The sequence below is a fragment of the Pristiophorus japonicus genome, chromosome 23 (genome assembly GCF_044704955.1).
Source record: "Pristiophorus japonicus isolate sPriJap1 chromosome 23, sPriJap1.hap1, whole genome shotgun sequence".
NCBI classification, from domain to species: domain Eukaryota; kingdom Metazoa; phylum Chordata; class Chondrichthyes; family Pristiophoridae; genus Pristiophorus; species Pristiophorus japonicus.
In genome coordinates this window covers 29,985,854-30,008,901 of record NC_091999.1, presented here as the reverse complement: position 1 = coordinate 30,008,901, position 23,048 = coordinate 29,985,854, and the positions used below count along the sequence as shown (strand labels likewise).

At 44.4% G+C, this 23,048-nt stretch overlaps 1 protein-coding gene and 4 non-coding genes across 5 annotated transcripts in view; all 5 read left to right on the top strand.

The window, feature by feature from the left end:
* LOC139235466 (probable G-protein coupled receptor 139) overlaps nt 1–22,643 on the top strand; it is a 62,065-nt gene extending 39,422 nt beyond the window's left edge. Inside the window, exons 2-3 of the mRNA XM_070866563.1 lie at nt 17,653–17,729; nt 21,751–22,643. Coding sequence (XP_070722664.1) covers nt 17,653–17,729; nt 21,751–22,643 — 970 coding nt within the window. The remainder of the gene's footprint in view (nt 1–17,652; nt 17,730–21,750) is intronic.
* Nucleotides 8,458–8,540, top strand: trnal-uaa (transfer RNA leucine (anticodon UAA)). The gene has a single exon. It is a non-coding gene; the product is annotated as a tRNA-Leu (tRNA).
* On the top strand, nt 10,862–10,944 carry trnal-uaa (transfer RNA leucine (anticodon UAA)). Its single transcript has one exon. It is a non-coding gene; the product is annotated as a tRNA-Leu (tRNA).
* trnal-uaa (transfer RNA leucine (anticodon UAA)) lies at nt 14,124–14,206 on the top strand. The gene has a single exon. It is a non-coding gene; the product is annotated as a tRNA-Leu (tRNA).
* Nucleotides 16,528–16,610, top strand: trnal-uaa (transfer RNA leucine (anticodon UAA)). Its single transcript has one exon. It is a non-coding gene; the product is annotated as a tRNA-Leu (tRNA).
* Nucleotides 22,644–23,048: the final 405 nt, after the last annotated feature.

The window sequence follows — 23,048 nt, the reverse complement described above, 5'->3', positions numbered from 1 at the left end:
TAAAAATGATCGGAAATGGTCCCTGAAACCCGATGTGCATGTGTGTGGCTGTGGGGGTGGAGATGAAGCCCAGATTCTCACAGAGACAGAATCCAATTGCTGACGGGACCAGGATGGCCGAGAGGTTAAGGCGTTGGGCTGGTGATCCAATGGGTTTTTACGCTCGTGGGTTCGTATCCCACTCCTGCTGATTGCTTAATTAAACAAAGATTTTTTTCCCATCCTGCTCAGTGATACCCGAATTTCATCTGTTGCATTTGCATTTTTCTGTAACTCGGTGACACTCTGAGCAGATAATGAAATGATAGTGTGCAATGTATCTGTGTCGCTAAGTCTCTGCCTCTCTCTCCCTTTAGAGAGCTGTGTATGTGTTTGTGTATTTGAATCTTTGTCTCTCTCAGTCTGCCTCTCTCTGATTCACTCTGTCTGTCCCTTTTACTTTGTTTGTCTCTGTCTCTCAATCTGTCTCTTTCTCACGATGTCAAGTTCTGTTCCAAAGGGATTCTCTCAGACTATCTGTCTGACTGTCTCTCTCTTTCCATCATCTCTGTCTGTCCATGTCTTTGCCTGTCTCTATTACTCCCTGCCTCTAACCTGATGAGTATTTCCATCATTTTCTGTTTTTGCCTCTTTGTCTCTCTCTCTATCTGTCTTTTTCTCTATCTGTCTCCCTCTTTGTCTCTCTCTTTGTCCCTGGCTTTTTCTTTTCATTCCATCACTATTTGCCTCCCTCTCTTTTTGGAGCACGCAAACACATCTCTGTGTATGTATGTTTTCAAGTCTTTGTCTCACTCAGTCTGACCCTCCGTCTCAGTCTCAAACTTTCTGTCTCTCTCTGTCTCTATCTCACTTTCTGTCACTCCCTGTTTCCCTGTTTGTCTCTGTTTCTCAATGTGTCTCTCTCTTTCTCACGGTGTCCAGTTCTGTTCCAATCGGATTCTCCCAGTCTCTCTTTCTGACTGTCTCACTCTTTCCCATCATCTCTGTCTGTCTATGTCTCTGCCTGTCTGTCTCTCTTTGTCTGTCTCTGTTAGTCCCTGTCTCTAACCTGATAAGAGTTTCCATCATTTTCTGCTTTTGTCTCTATCTCTCTCTCTCTATCTGTATCTCTCCTTGTCACTGTATTTATCATTGTCTTTCTCTCATTCTATCCCTCTCTCTCTTAATAGATCACACACACAGACCTCTGTATATGTATGTGTTTGAGTCTTTTTCTCACTCAGTCTGCCTCTCCTTCTCAGTCTCACACTTTCTGTCTCTCGTTGTCTCTATCTCGCTGTCTGTCTCTCCCTGTTTGTCGGTTTGCCTCTGTGTCTCAATGTGTCTGTCGACTTTTCATGGTGTCCAGTTCTATTCACAACTCGATTCCTGCTCTGACAGAACTGATGCTCGTCAGTTTCTCGTTTGTATAGTATTGAGTATCCCCGCCGGTCATGAGAAGTCCGGGGATCAATTCCCCGACGGGGAGGCAGTTGTTTCAAAATGTTGAATTTTACTTCTGTTTCTTGGAAGAGATTCATATTAAAAAGTTCCAGAGCAATATAGAACTGTAAAAATACAGGTAGAGGAGATTGCCTCTTCCTGATTTTGAGCAAACGGAGACTTTTTCATGATTCTTGGGCCGTCTGCTGCACAGAGATGGATGACTGAGTTGTGTCTGCGTAACGTTCAAGGAGGCAGAAATGCATTAGTCGTGGCCGAGTGGTTAAGGCGATGAACTCGAAATCCATTGAGTTTTCCCCATGCAGTTTCGAATCCTGCAGACTTCGATACCCAGCATTTTTCATTGCATTTAACAATTTAACCATGTCTCTCGAAAACTGATCCTGAGATAGGTGGAATAACATCCCACACCTTTCAACACTGACTTCTCTTTCTGATTTTTATTAATCTGCAATATTAAAGATACATACGGATAGAAAAACGCAAAAAGCTGTCAAAGTTTCTACAGTGATTCAGACTGCCTATCCTTCTATATGTCTAAGGCATCGGTGCATCTCCGTTGGTGCGTGTAACTGTCTGTGGAAATCACCACCATGAATTTGGTATGTCCTGGAACTTATAAAAAAGAATTGGGAAATGTAATACTGTTGTGAACTTTGGTATCGGCTTTGTTGCAGTGGCAGCAGTCTCGACTGAATCAGGAGTTTGTGTGTTCAATTCCCACTCCTGAGACTTAAGCATATAATCTTGGCCTACACTCTAGTGCAGCACTTGGGGAATTTTGCATTGTTGAAGCTGTTGACGTTCGGATGAAATGTTAAATTGAAGCTCCGTCTGCACCCTCGTATGGATGTGAAACATCCCAGAGCATGACTCGAAAAAGAATAGGAGAGTTGCCCCCGTGTCAATATTACTAAAAATGTTCGTAAATGCTCACTGAAAAACGATGTGTCTGTGTGTGTCTGTGGGAGTGGGGTTGAATCCAGATTCTCGCAGAGACAGAATCCAGATTGTGACAGGACCAGGATGGCCGCGTGGTTAAGGCGGTGGCTTTAAAATTCAATGTACTTTTCCCGCGTGGGTTTGTACCCCACTCCTGGTATCTCTTTAATTTAACACGGATTTCCTCCCATTCCGATCAGTGATACCGGATTTTCATCTGTTGAATCTGCAATTTTCTGTACCTATGTGACAGTCTGAGCCGATAATGAAATGAAATTGTGAAATGTATCTGTGTCGCTCGGTCTCTGCCTCTCTCTCTCTTTCGAGAGCTGTGTATGCGTTTGTATGTTTGAGTCTTTGTCTCAATCTATCTGTCCCTGTTTCTCGATTTGTCTCTGTCTCTCAATCTGTCTCTTTCTCACGGTGTCCACGTCTGTCCCAATGGGATTCTCTCAGACTCTTTGTCTGACTGGCTCTCTCTTTCCAATCATTTCTGTCTGACCATGTCTTTGCCTGCCTCTGTTCGTCCCTGTCTCTAACCTGATAAGTATTTCCATCATTTTCATTTTTTGTCTCTATCTCTCTCTCGCTATCTGTCTCTCTCCTTGTCACTGTCTTTATCATTGTCTTTCTCTCACTCTTTCCCTCTCTTTCTTTATAAATCACACACACACACATCTCTGTATATGTTTGTATTTGAGTCTTTTTCTCACTCAGTCTGCCTCAGACTCATACTTTCTGTCTCTCGTTGTCTCTATCTCGTTGTCTGTCTCTCCCTGTTTGTCGGATTGTCTCTGTCTCTCAATACGTCGGTCGGCTTCTCATGGTGTCCAGTTCTGTTCACATCTCGATTCCAGGTCTGACAGAGACACTAACTGTCAGTTCCTCGTTAGTATAGTGGTGAGTATCCCTGCTGGTCATGCGGGAGACTGGGGTTCAATTCGCCGACGAGGAGGCAGTTGTTTCAAATATACAAAGTTTTACTTTTGTTTCTTGGTATCGACTCATGTTAAAAAGTTCCAGAGTATATAGAACATTAAAAATACAGCAAGATCAGATTGCTACTTCCAGATTTTTAGCAAACGGAGACTGTTTCAGGATTCTGTGAACGTCTGCTGCACAGAAATGGATGACTGAGTTTTATCTGAGTAACATTTAAAGAGGCAGCGGACCAGTAGTTGTGGCCGAGTGGTTAAGACGATGGACTGAAAATCCATTGGGGTTTCCCCGTGCAGATTTGATTCCGGCCGACTGCGTTTCTCAGCATATTTCATTCTGTTTGATAATTTAACCAGGTTCATGCAAAACTGATTCTGAGATAGATGGAACAAAAGCCAGCCAAAGTAGCGACAGTGAACCTGCCTGTCTATCCATCTATTTGTATAAGGCACTCTGTGTATATCTTGATCTGGGTGTCATGGTACATCAGTCATTGAAAGTTGGCACGCAGGTGCAGCAGGCGGTGAAGCAGGCAAATGGCATGTTCGCCTTCATAGCTGGGTGATTTGAGTACAGGAGCAGGGAGGTCTGACTGCAGTTGTACAGAGCCTTGGTGGGGTCACACCTGGAATATTGTGTTTAGTTTTGTTCTCACAATCTGAGGAAGGACGTCCTTGCTATTGAGGGAGTACAGCGAAGATTCACCAGCTTGTTCCCGGGATAGTAGGACTGACATATGAGGAGAGACTGGATCAACTGGGCTGGTATCCACTGGAGATTAGAAGAATGAGAGGCGCTCCCATAGAAATATATAAAATTCTGACGAGATTGGACAGGTTAGAGGCGGGTAGAATGTTCCCATTGCTGTGGAATTCGAGAACCAAGGATGACAGTGTAAGATTAAGTGGTAAGGTATTTAGGACCGAAATGAGGAGAAACTTCTTCACTCTGGCATTCTCTACCGCAGAAAGTTGTTGAGGCCAGATCGTTAGATATATTCAAAACGGAGTTAGATATGGCCCTTACGGCTAAAGGGATCAAGGGGTATGGAGAGAAAGCAGGAAAGGGGTACTGAGGTTGAATGATCAGCCATGATCTTATTGAATGATGGTGCAGGCTCGAAGGGCCGAATGGCCTACTCCTGCAACTAATTTATTTGTTTCTATGTTTCTATGTTGATGCGTGTATATTTTTGGTTATTGTGTGTGTGTGTGTCTGTGTATGTCTGTCTGTATGCATGTCTCTGTGTATGTGCAACTGTCTATGGAAATCATCACCATGAATTTGGTGCGTCCTGGAAATTTTAAAAAGCTTCGGGAAAATAATACGGTTGTGATCTTTGGTATCGGATTTTTTTCAGTGGCTCCATTCTCGACTGAATCAGGAGGTTGTGTGTGTCAGTCGCACTCCTGAGACTTGAGCACGTCATCTTGGCTGACACTCAAATGCAGTGCTTGGGGAATTTTGCATTGTTGAAGCTGTTGACATTCGGATGAAATGTTAAATTGAAGCTTCATCTGCACCCTCGGGTGGATGTGAAAGGTCCCATAGCCTTCTCATGGTGTCCAGTTCTATTCACAGCTCGAATATTGCTTTGACAAAACCCATGCGCATCAATACCTCGTGGGAAAGTGGTGAATATCCCCATCTGTCACACGGGAGACCACGGTTCAATTCCCTAACGGGGAGGCTGCATTTTACAAAAGGCAGAATTTTGCTTCTGTTTCTTGGTATAGATTCATTTTAAAAAGTTCCAGGGCAATATAGAGCAGCAAAAATACAGCCTCTTCCAGATTTTTAGCAAACGGTGACTTTTTCACGAGTCTGTGGCCGTCTGCTGCACAGAGATGGATGGTTGAGTTTTAACTGAGTAACTTTAAAAAAGGCAGCGAGCCAGTAGTCGTGGCCCATTGGTTAAGGCCATAGACTAAAAATCCTTTCGGGTTTCCCTGCATAGATTTGAATCCTGCCGACTCCGTTTCTCAGCATATTTCATTCTGTTTGACAATTTAACCAGGTCCCTGCAAAACACATTCTGAGATAAACGGAACAACGTCCCACACCTTTCAATGCCGCCGCTATTTTCTTTCTTTCATTAATCTGCAATATTCACGATACATACGGATAGAAAATCGCAAAAATCAGCCAAAGTTGCGACAGTGATTCAGCCTGTCTATCCCTCGAGATGTCTAAGGCATGTGTGCATGCCCGTTGGTGCGTGTAAATTTTTGTGTGTGTGTCTCTGTGTATGTCTATCTGTAAAAATGTCTATGTGTATGTGCAACTGTCTGTGGAAATCATCACCATGAATTTGGTATGTCCTGGAACTTAAAAAAAAATAATTGGGAAAGTAATATGGCTGTGAACTTTTGTCTCAGCTTTGGTTCAGTGGCAGCATTCTTGACTGAATCAGGAGTTTGTGTGTTCAAGTCGCACTCCTGAGACTTGAGCATAAAATCTTGGCTAACACTCAACTGCAGCATTTGGGGAATTTTGCATTGTTGAAACTGTTGACTTTCGGATGAAATCTTAAATTGAAGCTCCGTCTGCGCAATCGGGTGGTTGTGAGAGGTCCCAGAGCATTGCTCGAAAAAGAATAGGAGAGTTGTCCCCGTATCAATATTCCGAAAAATGTTCGGAAATACTCCCTGAAACCCGATGTGTTTGTGTGTGTCTGTGGAGGTGGAGTTGAAGCCCAGATTCTCACATAGACAGAATCTAATCGCTGACAGCACCAGAATGGCCGAGTGGTTAAGGCTTAAGATCCAATGGGTTTATACCCGCGTGGGTTCGAACCCCACTCCTGGTAATTACTTAATTAAACAGTAATTTTTCCCTTTCTGCTCAGTGATAACTGATTTTCATCTGTTGCATTTGCATTTTTCTGTAGCTCATTGACAATCTGACCAGATAATGAAATGAAATTGTGAAATGTATCTGTATCGCTCAGTCTCTGCCTCTCGCTCTGTCTTTAGAGAGCTGTATATGTATTTGTGTGTTTGAGTCTTTGTCTCTCTCAGTCTGCCTCTCTCTGATTCACTCTGTCTGTCCCTGTTTCTCTGTTTGTCTCTGTCTCTCAATCTGTCTCCTTCACACGGTATCCAGTTCTGTTCCAATGGGATTCTGTCATACTCTCTATCTGACTGTCTCGTTCTTTTCCATCATCTCTGTCTTTGCCTGTCTCTGCTCGTCCCTGTCTCTAACCTGATGAGTATTTCCATCATTTTCTATTTTTGTCTCGATGTCTCTCTCTCTCTATTTATCTTTCTCTCTATCTGTCTCCCTCTTTGTCTCTCTCCTTGTCCCTGTCTTTCTCTCACTCTTTCCCTCCCTCTCTTTATAAATCAGACAAACACATCTCTGTATATGTATGTGTTTGAGTCTTTGCCTCACTCAGTCTGACCCTAACTCTCAGTCTCAAACTTTCTGTCTCTCTCTGTCTCTACCTCGCTGTCAGTTTCTCCCTGTTTTGCTGTTTGACTCTCTGTCTCTCAATGTGCCTGTCTCTTTCTCACGGTGTCCAGTTGTGTTCCAATGGGATTCTCTCAGTCTCTGTCTGACTGTTTCACTCTTTCCCATCATCTCTGTCTATCTATGTCTCTGCCTGCCTGTCTCTTTTTGCCTGTCGCTGTTACTTCCTGTCTCTAACCTGCTGAGAATTTCCAACATTTTCTTTTTATTTCTTTGTCTCTCTGTCTATCTGTCGCTCTCTCTCTCCATCTGTCTCTCTCCTTGTCACTTTCTTTATGATTGTCTTTCTCTCACTCTTTCCCTCTTTCACTTTATAGATCACACACACAGATCTCTTTAGATGTATGTGTTTGAGAGTCTTTTTCTCACTCAGTCTGCTTCTCGTTTTCAGTCTCACACATGCTGTCTCTCATTGTCTCGATCTCGCTGTCTGTCTCTCCCTGTTTGTCGGTTTGTCGCTGTCTCGCAATGTGTCTGTCGACTTCTAATAGTGTTCAGTTCTATTCACAGCTCGAATATTGCTTTGACAAAATCCATGCGCATCAATTTCTCGTGGGAAAGTGGTGAATATCCCCGCCTCTCACACGGGAGACCACGGTTCAATTCCCTAACGGGGAGGCTGCATTTTACAAAAGGCAGAATTTTGCTTCTGTTTCTTGGTATAGATTCATTTTAAAAAGTTCCAGGGCAATATAGAGCAGCAAAAATACAGCCTCTTCCAGATTTTTAGCAAACGGTGACTTTTTCACGAGTCTGTGGCCGTCTGCTGCACAGAGATGGATGGTTGAGTTTTAACTGAGTAACATTAAATAGGGCAGCGAGCCAGTAGTCGTGGCCCATTGGTTAAGGCCATAGACTAAAAATCCATTCGGGTTTCCCTGCATAGATTTGAATCCTGCCGACTCCGTTTCTCAGCATATTTCATTCTGTTTGACAATTTAACCAGGTCCCTGCAAAACTGATTCTGAGATAGACGGAACAACGTCCCACACCTTTCAATGCCACCGCTATTTTCTTTCTTTCATTAATCTGCAATATTCACGATACATACGGATAGAAAATCGCAAAAATCAGCCAAAGTTGCGACAGTGATTCAGCCTGTCTATCCCTCGAGATGTCTAAGGCATCTGTGCATGTCCGTTGGTGCGTGTAAATTTTTGTGTGTGTGTCTCTGTGTCTGTCTATCTGTAAAAATGTCTATGTGTATGTGCAACTGTCTGTGGAAATCATCACCATGAATTTGGTATGTCCTGGAACTTAAAAAAAAATAATTGGGAAAGTAATATGGCTGTGAACTTTTGTCTCAGCTTTGGTTCAGTGGCAGCATTCTTGACTGAATCAGGAGTTTGTGTGTTCAAGTCGCACTCTTGAGACTTGAGCATATAATCTTGGCTAACACTCAACTGCAGCATTTGGGGAATTTTGCATTGTTGAAACTGTTGACTTTCGGATGAAATGTTAAATTGAAGCTCCGTCTACGCACTTGGGTGGTTGTGAGAGGTCCCAGAGCATTACTCGAAAAAGAAGAGAAGAGTTGCCCCCGTGTCAATATTCCGAAAAATGTTCGCAAATACTCCCTGAAACCCGATGTGTTTGTGTGTGTCTGTGGAGGTGGAGTTGAAGCCCAGATTCTCACATAGACAGAATCCAATCGCTGACGGCACCAGGATGGCCGAGTGGTTAAGGCGTTGGGCTTAAGATCCAATGGGTTTATACCCGCGTGGGTTCGAACCCCACTCCTGGTAATTACTTAATTAAACAGTGATTTTTCCCATTCTGCTCAGTGATAACTGATTTTCACCTGTTGCATTTGCATTTTTCTGCAGCTCATTGACAATCTGAGCAGATAATGAAATGAAATTGTGAAATGTATCTGTATCGCTCAGTCTCTGCCTCTCGCTCTGTCTTCAGAGAGCTGTATATGTATTTGTGTGTTTGAGTCTTTGTCTCTCTCAGTCTGCCTCTCTCTGATTCACTCTGTCTGTCCCTGTTTCTCTGTTTGTTTCTGTCTCTCAATCTGTCTCCTTCACACGGTATCCAGTTCTGTTCCAATGGGATTCTGTCATACTCTCTGTCTGACTGTCTCGTTCTTTCCCATCATCTCTGTCTTTGCCTGTCTCTGCTCGTCCCTGTCTCTAACCTGATGAGTATTTCCATAATTTTCTATTTTTGTCTCGATGTCTCTCTCTCTCTATTGATCTTTCTCTCTATCTGTCTCCCTCTTTGTCTCTCTCCTTGTCCCTGTCTTTCTCTCACTCTTTCCCTCCCTCTCTTTATAAATCAGACAAACACATCTCTGTATATGTATGTGTTTGAGTCTTTGCCTCACTCAGTCTGACCCTAACTCTCAGTCTCAAACTTTCTGTCTCTCTCTGTCTCTACCTCGCTGTCAGTTTCTCCCTGTTTTGCTGTTTGCCTCTCTGTCTCTCAATGTGCCTGTCTCTTTCTCACGGTGTCCAGTTGTGTTCCAATGGGATTCTCTCAGTCTCTCTCTGACTGTTTCACTCTTTCCCGTCATCTCTGTCTATCTATGTCTCTGCCTGCCTGTCTCTCTTTGCCTGTCGCTGGTACTTCCTGTCTCTAACCTGCTGAGAATTACCAACATTTTCTTTTTATTTCTTTGTCTCTCTGTCTATCTGTCGCTCTCTCTCCATCTGTCTCTCTCCTTGTCACTTTCTTTATGATTGTCTTTCTCTCACTCTTTTCCTCTTTCTCTTTATAGATCACACACACAGATCTCTTTAGATGTATGTGTTTGAGAGTCTTTTTCTCACTCAGTCTGCCTCTCGTTTTCAGTCTCACACTTGCTGTCCCTCATTGTCTCGATCTCGCTGTCTGTCTCTCCCTGTTTGTCGGTTTGTCTCTGTCTCGCAATGTGTCTGTCGACTTCTAATGGTGTCCCGTTCTATTCACAGCTCGAATATTGCTTTGACAAAACCCATGCGCATCAATTTCTCGTGGGAAAGTGATGAATATCCCCGCCTGTCACACGGGAGACCACTGTTCAATTCCCTAACGGGGAGGCTGCATTTTACAAAAGGCAGAATTTTGCTTCTGTTTCTTGGTATAGATACATTTTAAAAAATTCCAGGGCAATATAGTGCAGCAAAAATACAGCCTCTTCCAGATTTTTAGCAAACGGTGACTTTTTCACTATTCTGTGGCCGTCTGCTGCACAGAGATGGATGGTTGAGTTTTAACTGAGTAACATTAAAAAAGGCAGCGAGCCAGTAGTCGTGGCCCATTGGTTAAGGCCATAGACTAAAAATCCATTCGGGTTTCCCTGCATAGATTTGAATCCTGCCGACTCCGTTTCTCAGCATATTTCATTCTGTTTGACAATTTAACCAGGTCCCTGCAAAACTGATTCTGAGATAGACGGAACAACGTCCCACACCTTTCAATGCCGCTGCTATTTTCTTTCTTTCATTAATCTGCAATATTCACGATACATACGGATAGAAAATCGCAAAAATCAGCCTAGTTGCGACAGTGATTCAGCCTGTCTATCCCTCGAGATGTCTAAGGCATCTGTGCATGTCCGTTGGTGCGTGTAAATTTTTGTGTGTGTGTCTCTGTGTCTGTCTATCTGTAAAAATGTCTATGTGTATGTGCAACTGTCTGTGGAAATCATCACCATGAATTTGGTATGTCCTGGAACTTAAAAAAAAATAATTGGGAAAGTAATATGGCTGTGAACTTTTGTCTCAGCTTTGGTTCAGTGGCAGCATTCTTGACTGAATCAGGAGTTTGTGTGTTCAAGTCGCACTCTTGAGACTTGAGCATATAATCTTGGCTAACACTCAACTGCAGCATTTGGGGAATTTTGCATTGTTGAAACTGTTGACTTTCGGATGAAATGTTAAATTGAAGCTCCGTCTACGCACTTGGGTGGTTGTGAGAGTTCCCAGAGCATTACTCGAAAAAGAAGAGAAGAGTTGCCCCCGTGTCAATATTCCGAAAAATGTTCGCAAATACTCCCTGAAACCCGATGTGTTTGTGTGTGTCTGTGGAGGTGGAGTTGAAGCCCAGATTCTCACATAGACAGAATCCAATCGCTGACGGCACCAGGATGGCCGAGTGGTTAAGGCGTTGGGCTTAAGATCCAATGGGTTTATACCCGCGTGGGTTCGAACCCCACTCCTGGTAATTACTTAATTAAACAGTGATTTTTCCCATTCTGCTCAGTGATAACTGATTTTCACCTGTTGCATTTGCATTTTTCTGCAGCTCATTGACAATCTGAGCAGATAATGAAATGAAATTGTGAAATGTATCTGTATCGCTCAGTCTCTGCCTCTCGCTCTGTCTTCAGAGAGCTGTATATGTATTTGTGTGTTTGAGTCTTTGTCTCTCTCAGTCTGCCTCTCTCTGATTCACTCTGTCTGTCCCTGTTTCTCTGTTTGTCTCTGTCTCTCAATCTGTCTCCTTCACTCGGTATCCAGTTCTGTTCCAATGGGATTCTGTCATACTCTCTGTCTGACTGCCTCGTTCTTTCCCATCATCTCTGTCTTTGCCTGTCTCTGCTCGTCCCTGTCTCTAACCTGATGAGTATTTCCATCATTTTCTATTTTTGTCTCGATGTCTCTCTCTCTCTATTGATCTTTCTCTCTATCTGTCTCCCTCTTTGTCTCTCTCCTTGTCCCTGTCTTTCTCTCACTCTTTCCCTCCCTCTCTTTATAAATCAGACAAACACATCTCTGTATATGTATGTGTTTGAGTCTTTGCCTCACTCAGTCTGACCCTAACTCTCAGTCTCAAACTTTCTGTCTCTCTCTGTCTCTACCTCGCTGTCAGTTTCTCCCTGTTTTGCTGTTTGCCTCTCTGTCTCTCAATGAGCCTGTCTCTTTCTCACGGTGTCCAGTTGTGTTCCAATGGGATTCTCTCAGTCTCTGTCTGACTGTTTCACTCTTTCCCGTCATCTCTGTCTATCTATGTCTCTGCCTGCCTGTCTCTCTTTGCCTGTCGCTGGTACTTCCTGTCTCTAACCTGCTGAGAATTTCCAACATTTTCTTTTTATTTCTTTGTCTCTCTGTCTATCTGTCGCTCTCTCTCCATCTGTCTCTCTCCTTGTCACTTTCTTTATGATTGTCTTTCTCTCACTCTTTTCCTCTTTCTCTTTATAGATCACACACACAGATCTCTTTAGATGTATGTGTTTGAGAGTCTTTTTCTCACTCAGTCTGCCTCTCGTTTTCAGTCTCACACTTGCTGTCTCTCATTGTCTCGATCTCGCTGTCTGTCTCTCCCTGTTTGTCGGTTTGTCTCTGTCTCGCAATGTGTCTCCTTCACACGGTATCCAGTTCTGTTCCAATGGGATTCTGTCATACTCTCTGTCTGACTGCCTCGTTCTTTCCCATCATCTCTGTCTTTGCCTGTCTCTGCTCGTCCCTGTCTCTAACCTGATGAGTATTTCCATCATTTTCTGTTGTTGTCTCGATGTCTCTCTCTCTCTATTTATCTTTCTCTCTATCTGTCTCCCTCTTTGTCGCTCTCCTTGTCCCTGTCTTTCTCTCACTCTTTCCCTCCCTCTCTTCATAAATCACACAAACACATCTCTGTATATGTATGTGTTTGAGTCTTTGCCTCACTCAGTCTGACCCTAACTCTCAGTCTCAAACTTTCTGTCTCTCTCTGTCTCTACCTCGCTGTCAGTTTCTCCCTGTTTTGCTGTTTGTCTCTGTCTCTCAATGTGCCTGTCTCTTTCTCACGGTGTCCAGTTGTGTTCCAATTGGGATTCATTCAGTCTCTGTCTGACTGTCTCACTCTTTCCCATCATCTCTGTCTATCTATGTCTCTGCCTGCCTGTGTCTCTTTGCCTGTCGCTGGTACTTCCTGTCTCTAACGTGCTGAGAATTTCCAACATTTTCTTTTTATTTCTTTGTCTCTCTGTCTATCTGTCGCTCTCTCTCTCCATCTGTCTCTCTCCTTGTCACTTTCTTTATGATTGTCTTTCTCTCACTCTTTCCCTCTTTCTCTTTATAGATCACACACACAGATCTCTTTAGATGTATGTGTTTGAGAGTCTTTTTCTCACTCAGTCTGCCTCTCGTTTTCAGTCTCACACTTGCTGTCTCTCGTTGTCTCGATCTCGCTGTCTGTCTCTCCCTGTTTGTCGGTTTGTCTCTGTCTCGCAATGTGTCTGTCGACTTCTCATGGTGTCCAGTTCTATTCACAGCTCGAATATTGCTTTTGACAAAATCCATGCGCATCAATTCCTCGTGGGAAAGTGGTGAATATCCCCACCTTCACACGGGAGACCACTGTTCAATTCCCTAACGGGGAGGCTGCATTTTACAAAAGGCAGAATTTTGCTTCTGTTTCTTGGTATAGATACATTTTAAAAAGTTCCAGGGCAATATTGTGCAGCAAAAATACAGCCTCTTCCAGATTTTTAGCAAACGGTGACTTTCTCACTATTCTGTGGCCGTCTGCTGCACAGAGATGGATGGTTGAGTTTTAACTGAGTAACATTAAAAAAGGCAGCGAGCCAGTAGTCGTGGCCCATTGGTTAAGGCCATAGACTAAAAATCCATTCGGGTTTCCCTGCATAGATTTGAATCCTGCCGACTCCGTTTCTCAGCATATTTCATTCTGTTTGACAATTTAACCAGGTCCCTGCAAAACTGATTCTGAGATAGACGGAACAACGTCCCACACCTTTCAATGCCGCCGCTATTTTCTTTCTTTCATTAATCTGCAATATTCACGATACATACGGATAGAAAATCGCAAAAATCAGCCAAAGTTGCGACAATGTTTCAGCCTGTCTATCCCTCGAGATGTCTAAGGCATCGGTGCATGTCCGGTGGTGCGTGTAAATTTTTGTGTGTGTGTCTCTGTGTCTGTCTATCTGTAAAAATGTCTATGTGCATGTGCAACTGTCTGTGGAAATCATCACCATGAATTTGGTATGTCCTGGAACTTAAAAAAAAGAATTGGAAAAGTAATATGGCTGTGAACTTTTGTCTCAGATTTGGTTCAGTGGCAGCATTCTTGACTGAATCAGGAGTTTGTGTGTTCAAGTCGCACTCTTGAGACTTGAGCATATAATCTTGGCTAACACTCAACTGCAGCATTTGGGGAATTTTGCATTGTTGAAACTGTTGACTTTCGGAAGAAATGTTAAATTGAAGCTCCGTCTACGCACTCGGGTGGTTGTGAGAGGTCCCAGAGCATTACTCGAAAAAGAATAGGAGAGTTGCCCCCGTGTCAATATTCCGAAAAATGTTCGCAAAACTCCCTGAAACCCGATGTGTTTGTGTGTGTCTGTGGAGGTGGAGTTGAAGCCCAGATTCTCACATAGACAGAATCCAATCGCTGACGGCACCAGGATGGCCGAGTGGTTAAGGCATTGGGCTTAAGATCCAATGGGTTTATACCCGCGAGTGTTCGAGCCCCACTCCTGGTAATTACTTAATTAAACAGTGATTTCTCCCATTGTGCTCAGTGATAACTGATTTTCATCTGTTGCATTTGCATTTTTCTGCAGCTCGGTGACAATCTGAGCAGATAATGAAATGAAATTGTGAAATGTATCTGTATCGCTCAGTCTCTGCCTCTCGCTCTGTCTTTAGAGAGCTGTATATGTATTTGTGTGTTTGAGTCTTTGTCTCTCTCAGTCTGCCTCTCTCTCATTCACTCTGTCTGTCCCTGTTTCTCTGTTTGTCTCTGTCTCTCAATCTGTCTCCTTCACACGGTATCCAGTTCTGTTCCAATGGGATTCTGTCATACTCTCTGTCTGACTGTCTCGTTCTTTCCCATCATCTCTGCCTTTGCCTGTCTCTGCTCGTCCCTGTCTCTAACCTGATGAGTATTTCCATCATTTTCTGTTGTTGTCTCGATGTCTCTCTCTCTCTATTTATCTTTCTCTCTATCTGTCTCCCTCTTTGTCGCTCTCCTTGTCCCTGTCTTTCTCTCACTCTTTCCCTCCCTCTCTTCATAAATCACACAAACACATCTCTGTATATGTATGTGTTAAGTCTTTGCCTCACTCAGTCTGACCCTAACTCTCAGTCTCAAACTTTCTGTCTCTCTCTGTCTCTACCTCGCTGTCAGTTTCTCCCTGTTTTGCTGTTTGCCTCTCTGTCTCTCAATGTGCCTGTCTCTTTCTCACGGTGTCCAGTTGTGTTCCAATGGGATTCTCTCAGTCTCTGTCTGACTGTCTCACTCTTTCCCATCATCTCTGTCTATCTATGTCTCTACCTGCCTGTCTCTCTTTGCCTGTCGCTGGTACTTCCTGTCTCTAACCTGCTGAGAATTTCCAACATTTTCTTTTTATTTCTTTGTCTCTCTGTCTATCTGTCGCTCTCTCTCCATCTGTCTCTCTCCTTGTCACTTTCTTTATGATTGTCTTTCTCACACTCTTTCTCTCTTTCTCTTTATAGATCACACACACAGATCTCTTTAGATGTATGTGTTTGAGAGTCTTTTTCTCACTCAGTCTGCCTCTCATTTTCAGTCTCACACTTGCTGTCTCTCGTTGTCTCGATCTCGCTGTCTGTCTCTCCCTGTTTGTCGGTTTGTCTCTGTCTCGCAATGTGTCTGTCGACTTCTCATGGTGTCCAGTTCTATTCTCAGCTCGAATATTGCTTTGACAAAACCCACGCGCATCAATTCCTCGTGGGAAAGTGGTGAATATCCCCGCCTCTCACACGGGACACCACGGTTCAGTTCCCTAACGGGAAGCCTGCATTTTACAAGAGGCAGAATTTTGCTTCTGTTTCTTGGTATAGATTCATATTAAAAAGTTCCAGAGCAATATAGAGCAGCAAAAATACAGCCTCTTCCAGATTTTTAGCAAACGGTGACTTTTTCACGATTCTGTGGCCGTCTGCTGCACAGAGATGATTGGTTGAGTTTTAACTGAGTAACATTTAAAAAGGCAGCGAACTAGTAGACGTGGCCCATTGGTTAAGGCCATAGACGAAAAATCAATTCGGGTTTCCCCGCATAGATTTGAATCCTGCCTACTCCGTTTCTCAGCATATTTCATTCTGTTTGACAATTTAACGAGGGCCCTGCAAACCTGATTCTGAGATAGACGGAACAACGTCCCACACCTTTCAATGCCGCCGCTGTTTTCTTTCTTTCATTAATCTGCAATATTCACGAGACATACGGATAGAAAATCGCAAAAATCAGCCAAAGTTGCGACAGTGATTCAGCCTGTCGATCCCTCGAGATGTCTAAGGCATCTGTGCATGTCCGTTGGTGCGTGTAAATTTGTGTGTGTGTGTCTCTGTGTCTGTCTCTCTATAAAAATGTCTATGTGTATGTGCAACTGTCTGTGGAAATCATCACCATGAATTTGGTATGTCCTGGAACTTAAAAAAAAGACTTGGGGAAAGTAATATGGCTGTGAACTTTTGTCTCAGCTTTGGTTGAGTGGCAGCATTCTTGACTGAATCAGGAGTTTGTGTGTTCAAGTCGCACTCCTGAGACTTGAGCATATAATCTTGGCTAACACTCAACTGCAGCATTTGGGGAATTTTGCATTGTTGAAACTGTTGACTTTCGGATGAAATGTTAAATTGCAGCTCCGTCTGCGCACTCGGGTGGTTGTGAGAGGTCCTTGAGCATTACTCGAAAAAGAATAGGAGAGTTGCCCCCGTGTCAATATTCCGAAAAATGTTCGGAAATGCTCCCTGAAACCCGATGTGTTTGTGTGTGTCTGTGGAGGTGGAGTTGAAGCCCAGATTCTCACATAGACAGAATCCAATCGCTGACGGCACCAGGATGGCCGAGTGGTTAAGGCGTTGGACTTAAGATCCAATGGGTTTATACCTGCGTGGGTTCGAACCCCACTCCTGGTAATTACTTAATTAAACAGTGATATCTCCCATTCTGCTCAGTGATAACTGATTTTCATCTGTTGCATTTGCATTTTTCTGCAGCTCGGTGACAATCTGAGCAGATAATGAAATGAAATTGTGAAATGTATCTGTGTCGCTCAGTCTCTGCCTCGCGCTCTGTCTTTAGAGAGCTGCATATGTATCTGTGTGTTTGAGTCTTTGTCTCTCTCAGTCTGCCTCTCTCTGATTCACTCTGTCTGTCCCTGTTTCTCTGTTTGTCTCTGTCTCTCAATCTGTCTCCTTCACACTGTATCCAGTTCTGTTCCAATGGGATTCTGTCATACTCTCTGTCTGACTGTCTCGTTCTTTCCCATCATCTATGTCTGTCCATGGCTTTGCCTGTCTCTGCTCGTCCCTGTCTCTAACCTGATGAATATTTCCATCATTTTCTGTTTTTGTCTCGATGTCTCTCTCTCTCTATTTATCTTTCTCTCTATCTGTCTCCCTCTTTGTCTCTCTCCTTGTCCCTGTTTTTCTCTCACTCTTTCCCTCCCTCTCTTTATAAATCACACAAACACATCTCTGTATATGTATGTGTTTGAGTCTTTGCCTCACTCAGTCTTACCCTCCCTCTCAGTCTCAAACTTTCTGTCTCTCTCTGTCTCTACCTCGCTGTCTGTTTCTCCCTGTTTCGCTGTTTGTCTCTGTCTCTCAATGTGCCTGTCTCTTTCTCACGGTGTCCAATGTGTTCCAATGGGATTCTCTCAGTCTCTCTGTCTGACTGTCTCAATCTATCCCATCATCTCTGTCTATCTATGTCTCTGCCTGCCTGTCTCTCTTTGCCTGTCGCTGTTAGTTCCTGTCTCTAACCTGCTGAGAATTTCCAACATTTTCTTTTTGTATCTTTGTCTCTCTGTCTATCTGTCGCTCTCTCTCCATCTGTCTCTCTCCTTGTCACTGTCTTTATCATTGTCTTTCTCTCACTCTTTCCCTCTTTCTCTTTATATATCACAAACACAGATCTCTTTAGATGTATGTGTTTGAGAGTCTTTTTCTCATTCAGTCTGCCTCTCGTTATCAGTCTCACACTTGCTGTCTCTCGTTGTCTCGATCTCGCTGTCGATCTCTTCAAGTTTGTCGGTTTGTCTCTGTCTCTCAATCTGTCTGTCGACTTCTCATGATGTCCAGTTCTATTCACAGCTCTAATATTGCTTTGACAAAACCCATTCGCATCAATTCCTTGTGGGAAAGTGGTGAATATCCCCGCCTCTCACACGGGACACCACGGTTCAATTCCCTAACGGGGAGGCTGCATTTTACAAAAGGCAGAATTTTGCTTCTGTTTCTTGGTATAGATTCATATAAAAAAGTTCCAGAGCAATATAGAGCAGCAAAAATACAGCCTCTTCCAGATTTTTAGCAAACGGTGACTTTTTCACGATTCTGTGGCGTCTGCTGCACAGAGATGGATGGTTGAGTTTTAACTGAGTAACATTTAAAAAGACAGCGAGCCAGTAGTCGTGGCCCAGTTGTTAAGGCCAGAGATTAAAAATCCATTCGTGTTTCCCCGCATAGATTTGAATCCTGCCGACTCCGTTTCTCAGCATATTTCATTCTATTTGACAATTTAACCAGGTCCCTGCAAAACTGATTCTGAGATAGACGGAACAACGTCCCACACCTTTCAATGCCGCTGCTCTTTTCTTTCTTTCATTAATCTGCAATATTCACGATACATACGGATAGAAAATCACAAAAATCAGCCAAAGTTGCGACAGTGATTCAGTCTGTCTATCCCTCGAGATGTCTAAGGCATCTGTGCATGTCCGTTGGTGCGTGTAAATTTTTGTGTGTGTGTCTCTGTGTCTGTCTATCTGTAAAAATGTCTATGTGCATGTGCAACTGTCTGTGGAAATCATCACCATGAATTTGGTATGTCCTGGAACTTAAAAAAAAGACTTGGGGAAAGTAATATGGCTGTGAACCTTTGTCTCAGCTTTGGTTCAGTGGCAGCATTCTTGACTGAATCAGGAGGAATCATTTTTGATGCAGCGTGTTGTTGTGATCTGGAATGCAATGCTTGAAAGGGTGGTGGAGGCAGATTCAATAGTAACTTTCTAAAGGGAATTCGATAAGTACTCTAAGGTGGAAATAGCACGGTTCCGAGAGGAGAACAGGGGATAGCTCTGTCAAAGAGCCTGCACAGGCACGATGGGCCGAATGGTTTACTTCTGTGCTGTATCATTCTCTGCTTGGCCCTCGGCCTCCTACTTCAGATTGGAGCAACCCCTTGGTCATTTTACTGGAGCCGGTCAACCAGTGGCTCATTTGCTCCTCCATGATGTTTCCGTGTAACTCCGAATCCCATCTTCAAACCGGGAGCCAAAATCCAAATTTAACCCGACCGTTGATCATCCCTTGTGGCATGGTCCACATTCACCACCTCTGAAATGATTCACAACATTTAACGTGTCTTTTACAATCTGCTGCTTGTTGCATGTCCGATTCTGAATGGGTGGCTCCCATTAAACACTCCGTCACCACCTATCCCGCAGGCTATAAGCTCATCCCCGACTGTCACTTAGTGGCTCCCATTAAACGCTCCCTCAACACGTTTCACGCAGGTTCTAGACAGACCGCGGCTCTCACTGAGTGGCTCCCATTAAACGCTCCCTCACCAACTATGCCGCAGGTTATAAGCTCACCCCCGGCTGTCACTGAATGACGCACATTAAAGGCTCCCTCACCACCTATCCAATGAGTTATAGACTCACCCCCAGCTCTCACTGAGTGGCTCACACTAAACGCTCCCTCACTACCTATCCCACAAGTTATGGACTAACACCCGGCGCTCACTGACTGGCTCACACTAAACGCTCCCTCACTACCTATCCCACAAGTTATGGACTCACCCCCGGCTCTCATTGAGTGGCTCCCATTAAACACTCCCTCACCACCTATCCCACAGGTTATGGACTCACCCACGGCTCTCACGGAGTGGCTCACACAATACTCTCCATCACCTTCTATCCCACAGCTTATGGACTCACGCCCAGCTCTCATTAAGTGGCTCTCATTAAACGCTCCCTCACCACCTTTCCCGCAGTTTATAGGCTCCCCCACGGCTCTCAACGAGTAGCTTACACTATACGCTTCCTCACCACCTATCCCGCAGTTTATAGGCTCATCCCCGGCTCTCAAGGAGTGCTTACACTATACGCTCCCTGACCACCTATGCCACAAGTTATAGACTCACCCCCGGTTCTCACTGAGTGGTTCCCATTAAACACTCCCTCACCACCTATCCCGTAGGTTATAGACTCATCCCTGGCTGTCACTGAGTAGCACCAATTAAACGCTCCCTCACCACCTAACCCACAGGTTATGGACACACCCCCGGCTGTCACTGAGTGGCTCATGTTAAACGCTCCCTGAACACGTATCACGCATATTATAGACTGACCACGGCTCTCACTGAGTGGCTCCCATTAAACGCACCCTCATCAAGTATTCATCAGGTTATAAACTCACCACCGGCGGTCACTGAATGGCTCCCATTAAACGTGCCCTCACCACCTATCCAATGGGTTATAGACTCACCCCCAGCTCTCACTGACTGGCTGAGACTAAACGCTCCCTCACCACCTATCCCGCAGTTTATAGTCTCACCCCCGGCTCTCACTGAGTGGTTCCCTTTAAACGCTCCCTCACCACCTGTCCAATGGGTTATAGACTCACCACCAGCTCTCACTGAGTGGCTCACACTAAATGCTCCCTCACCACTTGTCCCGCATTTTATAGACTCACCCCCGGCACTCATTGAGTGACTCCCATTAAAATCTCCCTCACCACCTATCCCGCATTTTATAGACTAACCTCGGCTCTCATGGAGTGGCTCACACTATACGCTCCCTCACCAGCTATCCCACAGTTTATAGGCTCACCCCCGGCTCTCACTGAGTGCTTCACATTAAATGCGCCCTCACCACCAATCCCACAGATTATGTACTCGCACCCGGCGCTCACTGACTGGCTCCCATTAAACGCTCCCTCACCACCTATCCCACAGGTTATGGACTCACCCCCGGCTCTCACTGAGTGGCTCCCATTAAACACTCTCTCACCACTTATCGCGCAATTTATAGACTCACCCCCAGCTCTCAAGAAGTGGCTCACACCACACGCTCCCTCACCTTCTATCTCACAGGTTATGGACTCACCTCTGGCTCTCACTGAGTGGCTCCCATACAACGCTCCCTCACCACTTATCCTGCAGTTTATAGGCTCAACCCAGCTGTCACTGACAGGTTCTCTGCAGTGCCGCCATTACAGTGATACTGGATACCATGACACTGTCTAATGGTCAAGGAACAACTGGACCGAGTGCTGGGAGTTGTGCCCTGACCAACATTTGTCCCTCAAACAATATCACAAAGGTGCAGTTTGCTGGTCAATGATCTCATTGCCTTTTTTCACCGCCCATTAGCAGAATGGCTGCTCCATTAACCAGATAGCAACAATCGTAATTTGGAGTCATTCCATATGGGAATTTTACGATTCTCCTGAGGTGTAAATAGCAGTCGATCGCACTCTTTCTACCATCAATTTTCAAGGTGACATTATGTTTAGCTTGTCCTATTTAATGTTGGGATAAATTATTCATTAACTATTAGTTTATGTCTGTTCTTTACTATGGTCAGTTTCGCTCTCCTTCTCTTTTTTGCCGAGTTCAGGCGATTATAGCTTCAAGTCTTCGAGCAAAACGCTTTCCCTGCGATTCCATATTGTTCCGTATTTAGTAAAGCTCTGCTGATCTGGCAAATTGATTGGTTTCCATCAACTGATCAGGTAATGAACTCAGAAACCAAGTCCAGTCAAACTAAGACTTTGAATGGCTATGGAGGCTGGGTCACTGAAGATAATTAAGGCTGAGATAAACAGATTCTTGAGCGATAAGTGAAAGAAGGTTTCGGGGGGTTGGGCAAGGAAGTGGAGCTGATCCATGATCAAATCAGCCATGATCTTATTAAATGGCGGAGCAGGCCCGGGGGAGCGGGGTGCGGTGGGAGGCAAATGGCCTACTCCTGCTCCTATTTCATATGTGCTTATGTTCTTATGATGGTAGTCTGATGTGTAATTTCCATTTTGCTCCTTTTTGCAGCGAACATCGCGGCGATTGTGATCCTGTCCCGAGGAAGGTGCGGTCTCTCCAGGTGTATCACTCGGTACCTGGTGTTCATGGCGGTGACCGATCTCCTGGTCATTATCACCGCTGTGATATTGAATAGAATTGGTGGTATCTATTTCCGGAATAGCATTCTGTCCACCACACCAGCGTGCAGCATCAGCACTGTGCTCATGTATTCATCAAGAGACAGTTCTGTCTGGTTAACGGTCGCGTTCACCTTTGATCGATTTGTGGCCATTTGTTGCCAGAAGCTGAAAACAAAATACTGCACCGAGACAACGGCGGCTGTGGTGATAGGAGCGGTCTGTGCCCTGAGTTGTTTAAAAAACATCCCTTTCTACTTCACGTATGAGCCATTGTTTACTATTAATAAGGTGGCCTGGTACTGCAACATAAAACTTACTTTTTATGTTTCACCCGCTTGGAAAGCGTTTGACTGGCTGGACCTTATTCTAACCCCATGTGCACCGTTCCTCCTGATGTTACTGCTCAATGCTGTGACCGTCAGATACATTCTAGGGGCTAGTAGGGTCCGCAGGAGTCTCCGGGCCCAAAACAATGGAGCGAGTCAGAGTGATCCAGAGATGGAGAGCCGGCGAAAGTCCATAATTTTACTCTTCACCATCTCGGGAAGTTTCATCCTGTTGTGGTTGACGTATGTTATCAATTTTCTCTATGTCCGAATTGAAAACAATAATTATTTCAATGACCCCAAATTTATTCTGCAGGAAAGTGGAAACATGCTTCAGCTCCTAAGCTGCTGCACTAACACGGTTATTTATACAGTGACTCAGAGTAACTTCAGACAGCAGTTAAAGAACGCGCTGAAATATCCATTGAATCTAGTTGTTAAATTACTTCTATAACGAAACTAGCTATTCCAGCACTCAACCTCCATTAAGCTCTGCACTGTAGTCTTTCGTTCCAATTCTCCAAACCCGCTGGTCATTCCTATTCTCCACAGTGGAAACATACACTTTATCACCCAATTTAATGTTGTAAACTGATTTATTTTATTTCCAAGTGACCCGTCATCTCCTATGGATGCTGTCACTTACCTTAGTGCAGTAAGTCAGTTGTATCTTTAGGAATAACTTGGTTTTTGAGGTGGATGCACTCAGCCGTGGTAGCCCTCTTGCTCAGTTAGAAGAATGTGGGTTCAAGTCCCATTACAGGCTGACCCGCCAGTGCAGCACTGATGGAATGCTTCTTTGTCAGATGGTGCTGTCTTTCAAGTGAGACTTTAAACCGAGGTTCCGTCTTCCCTCTCA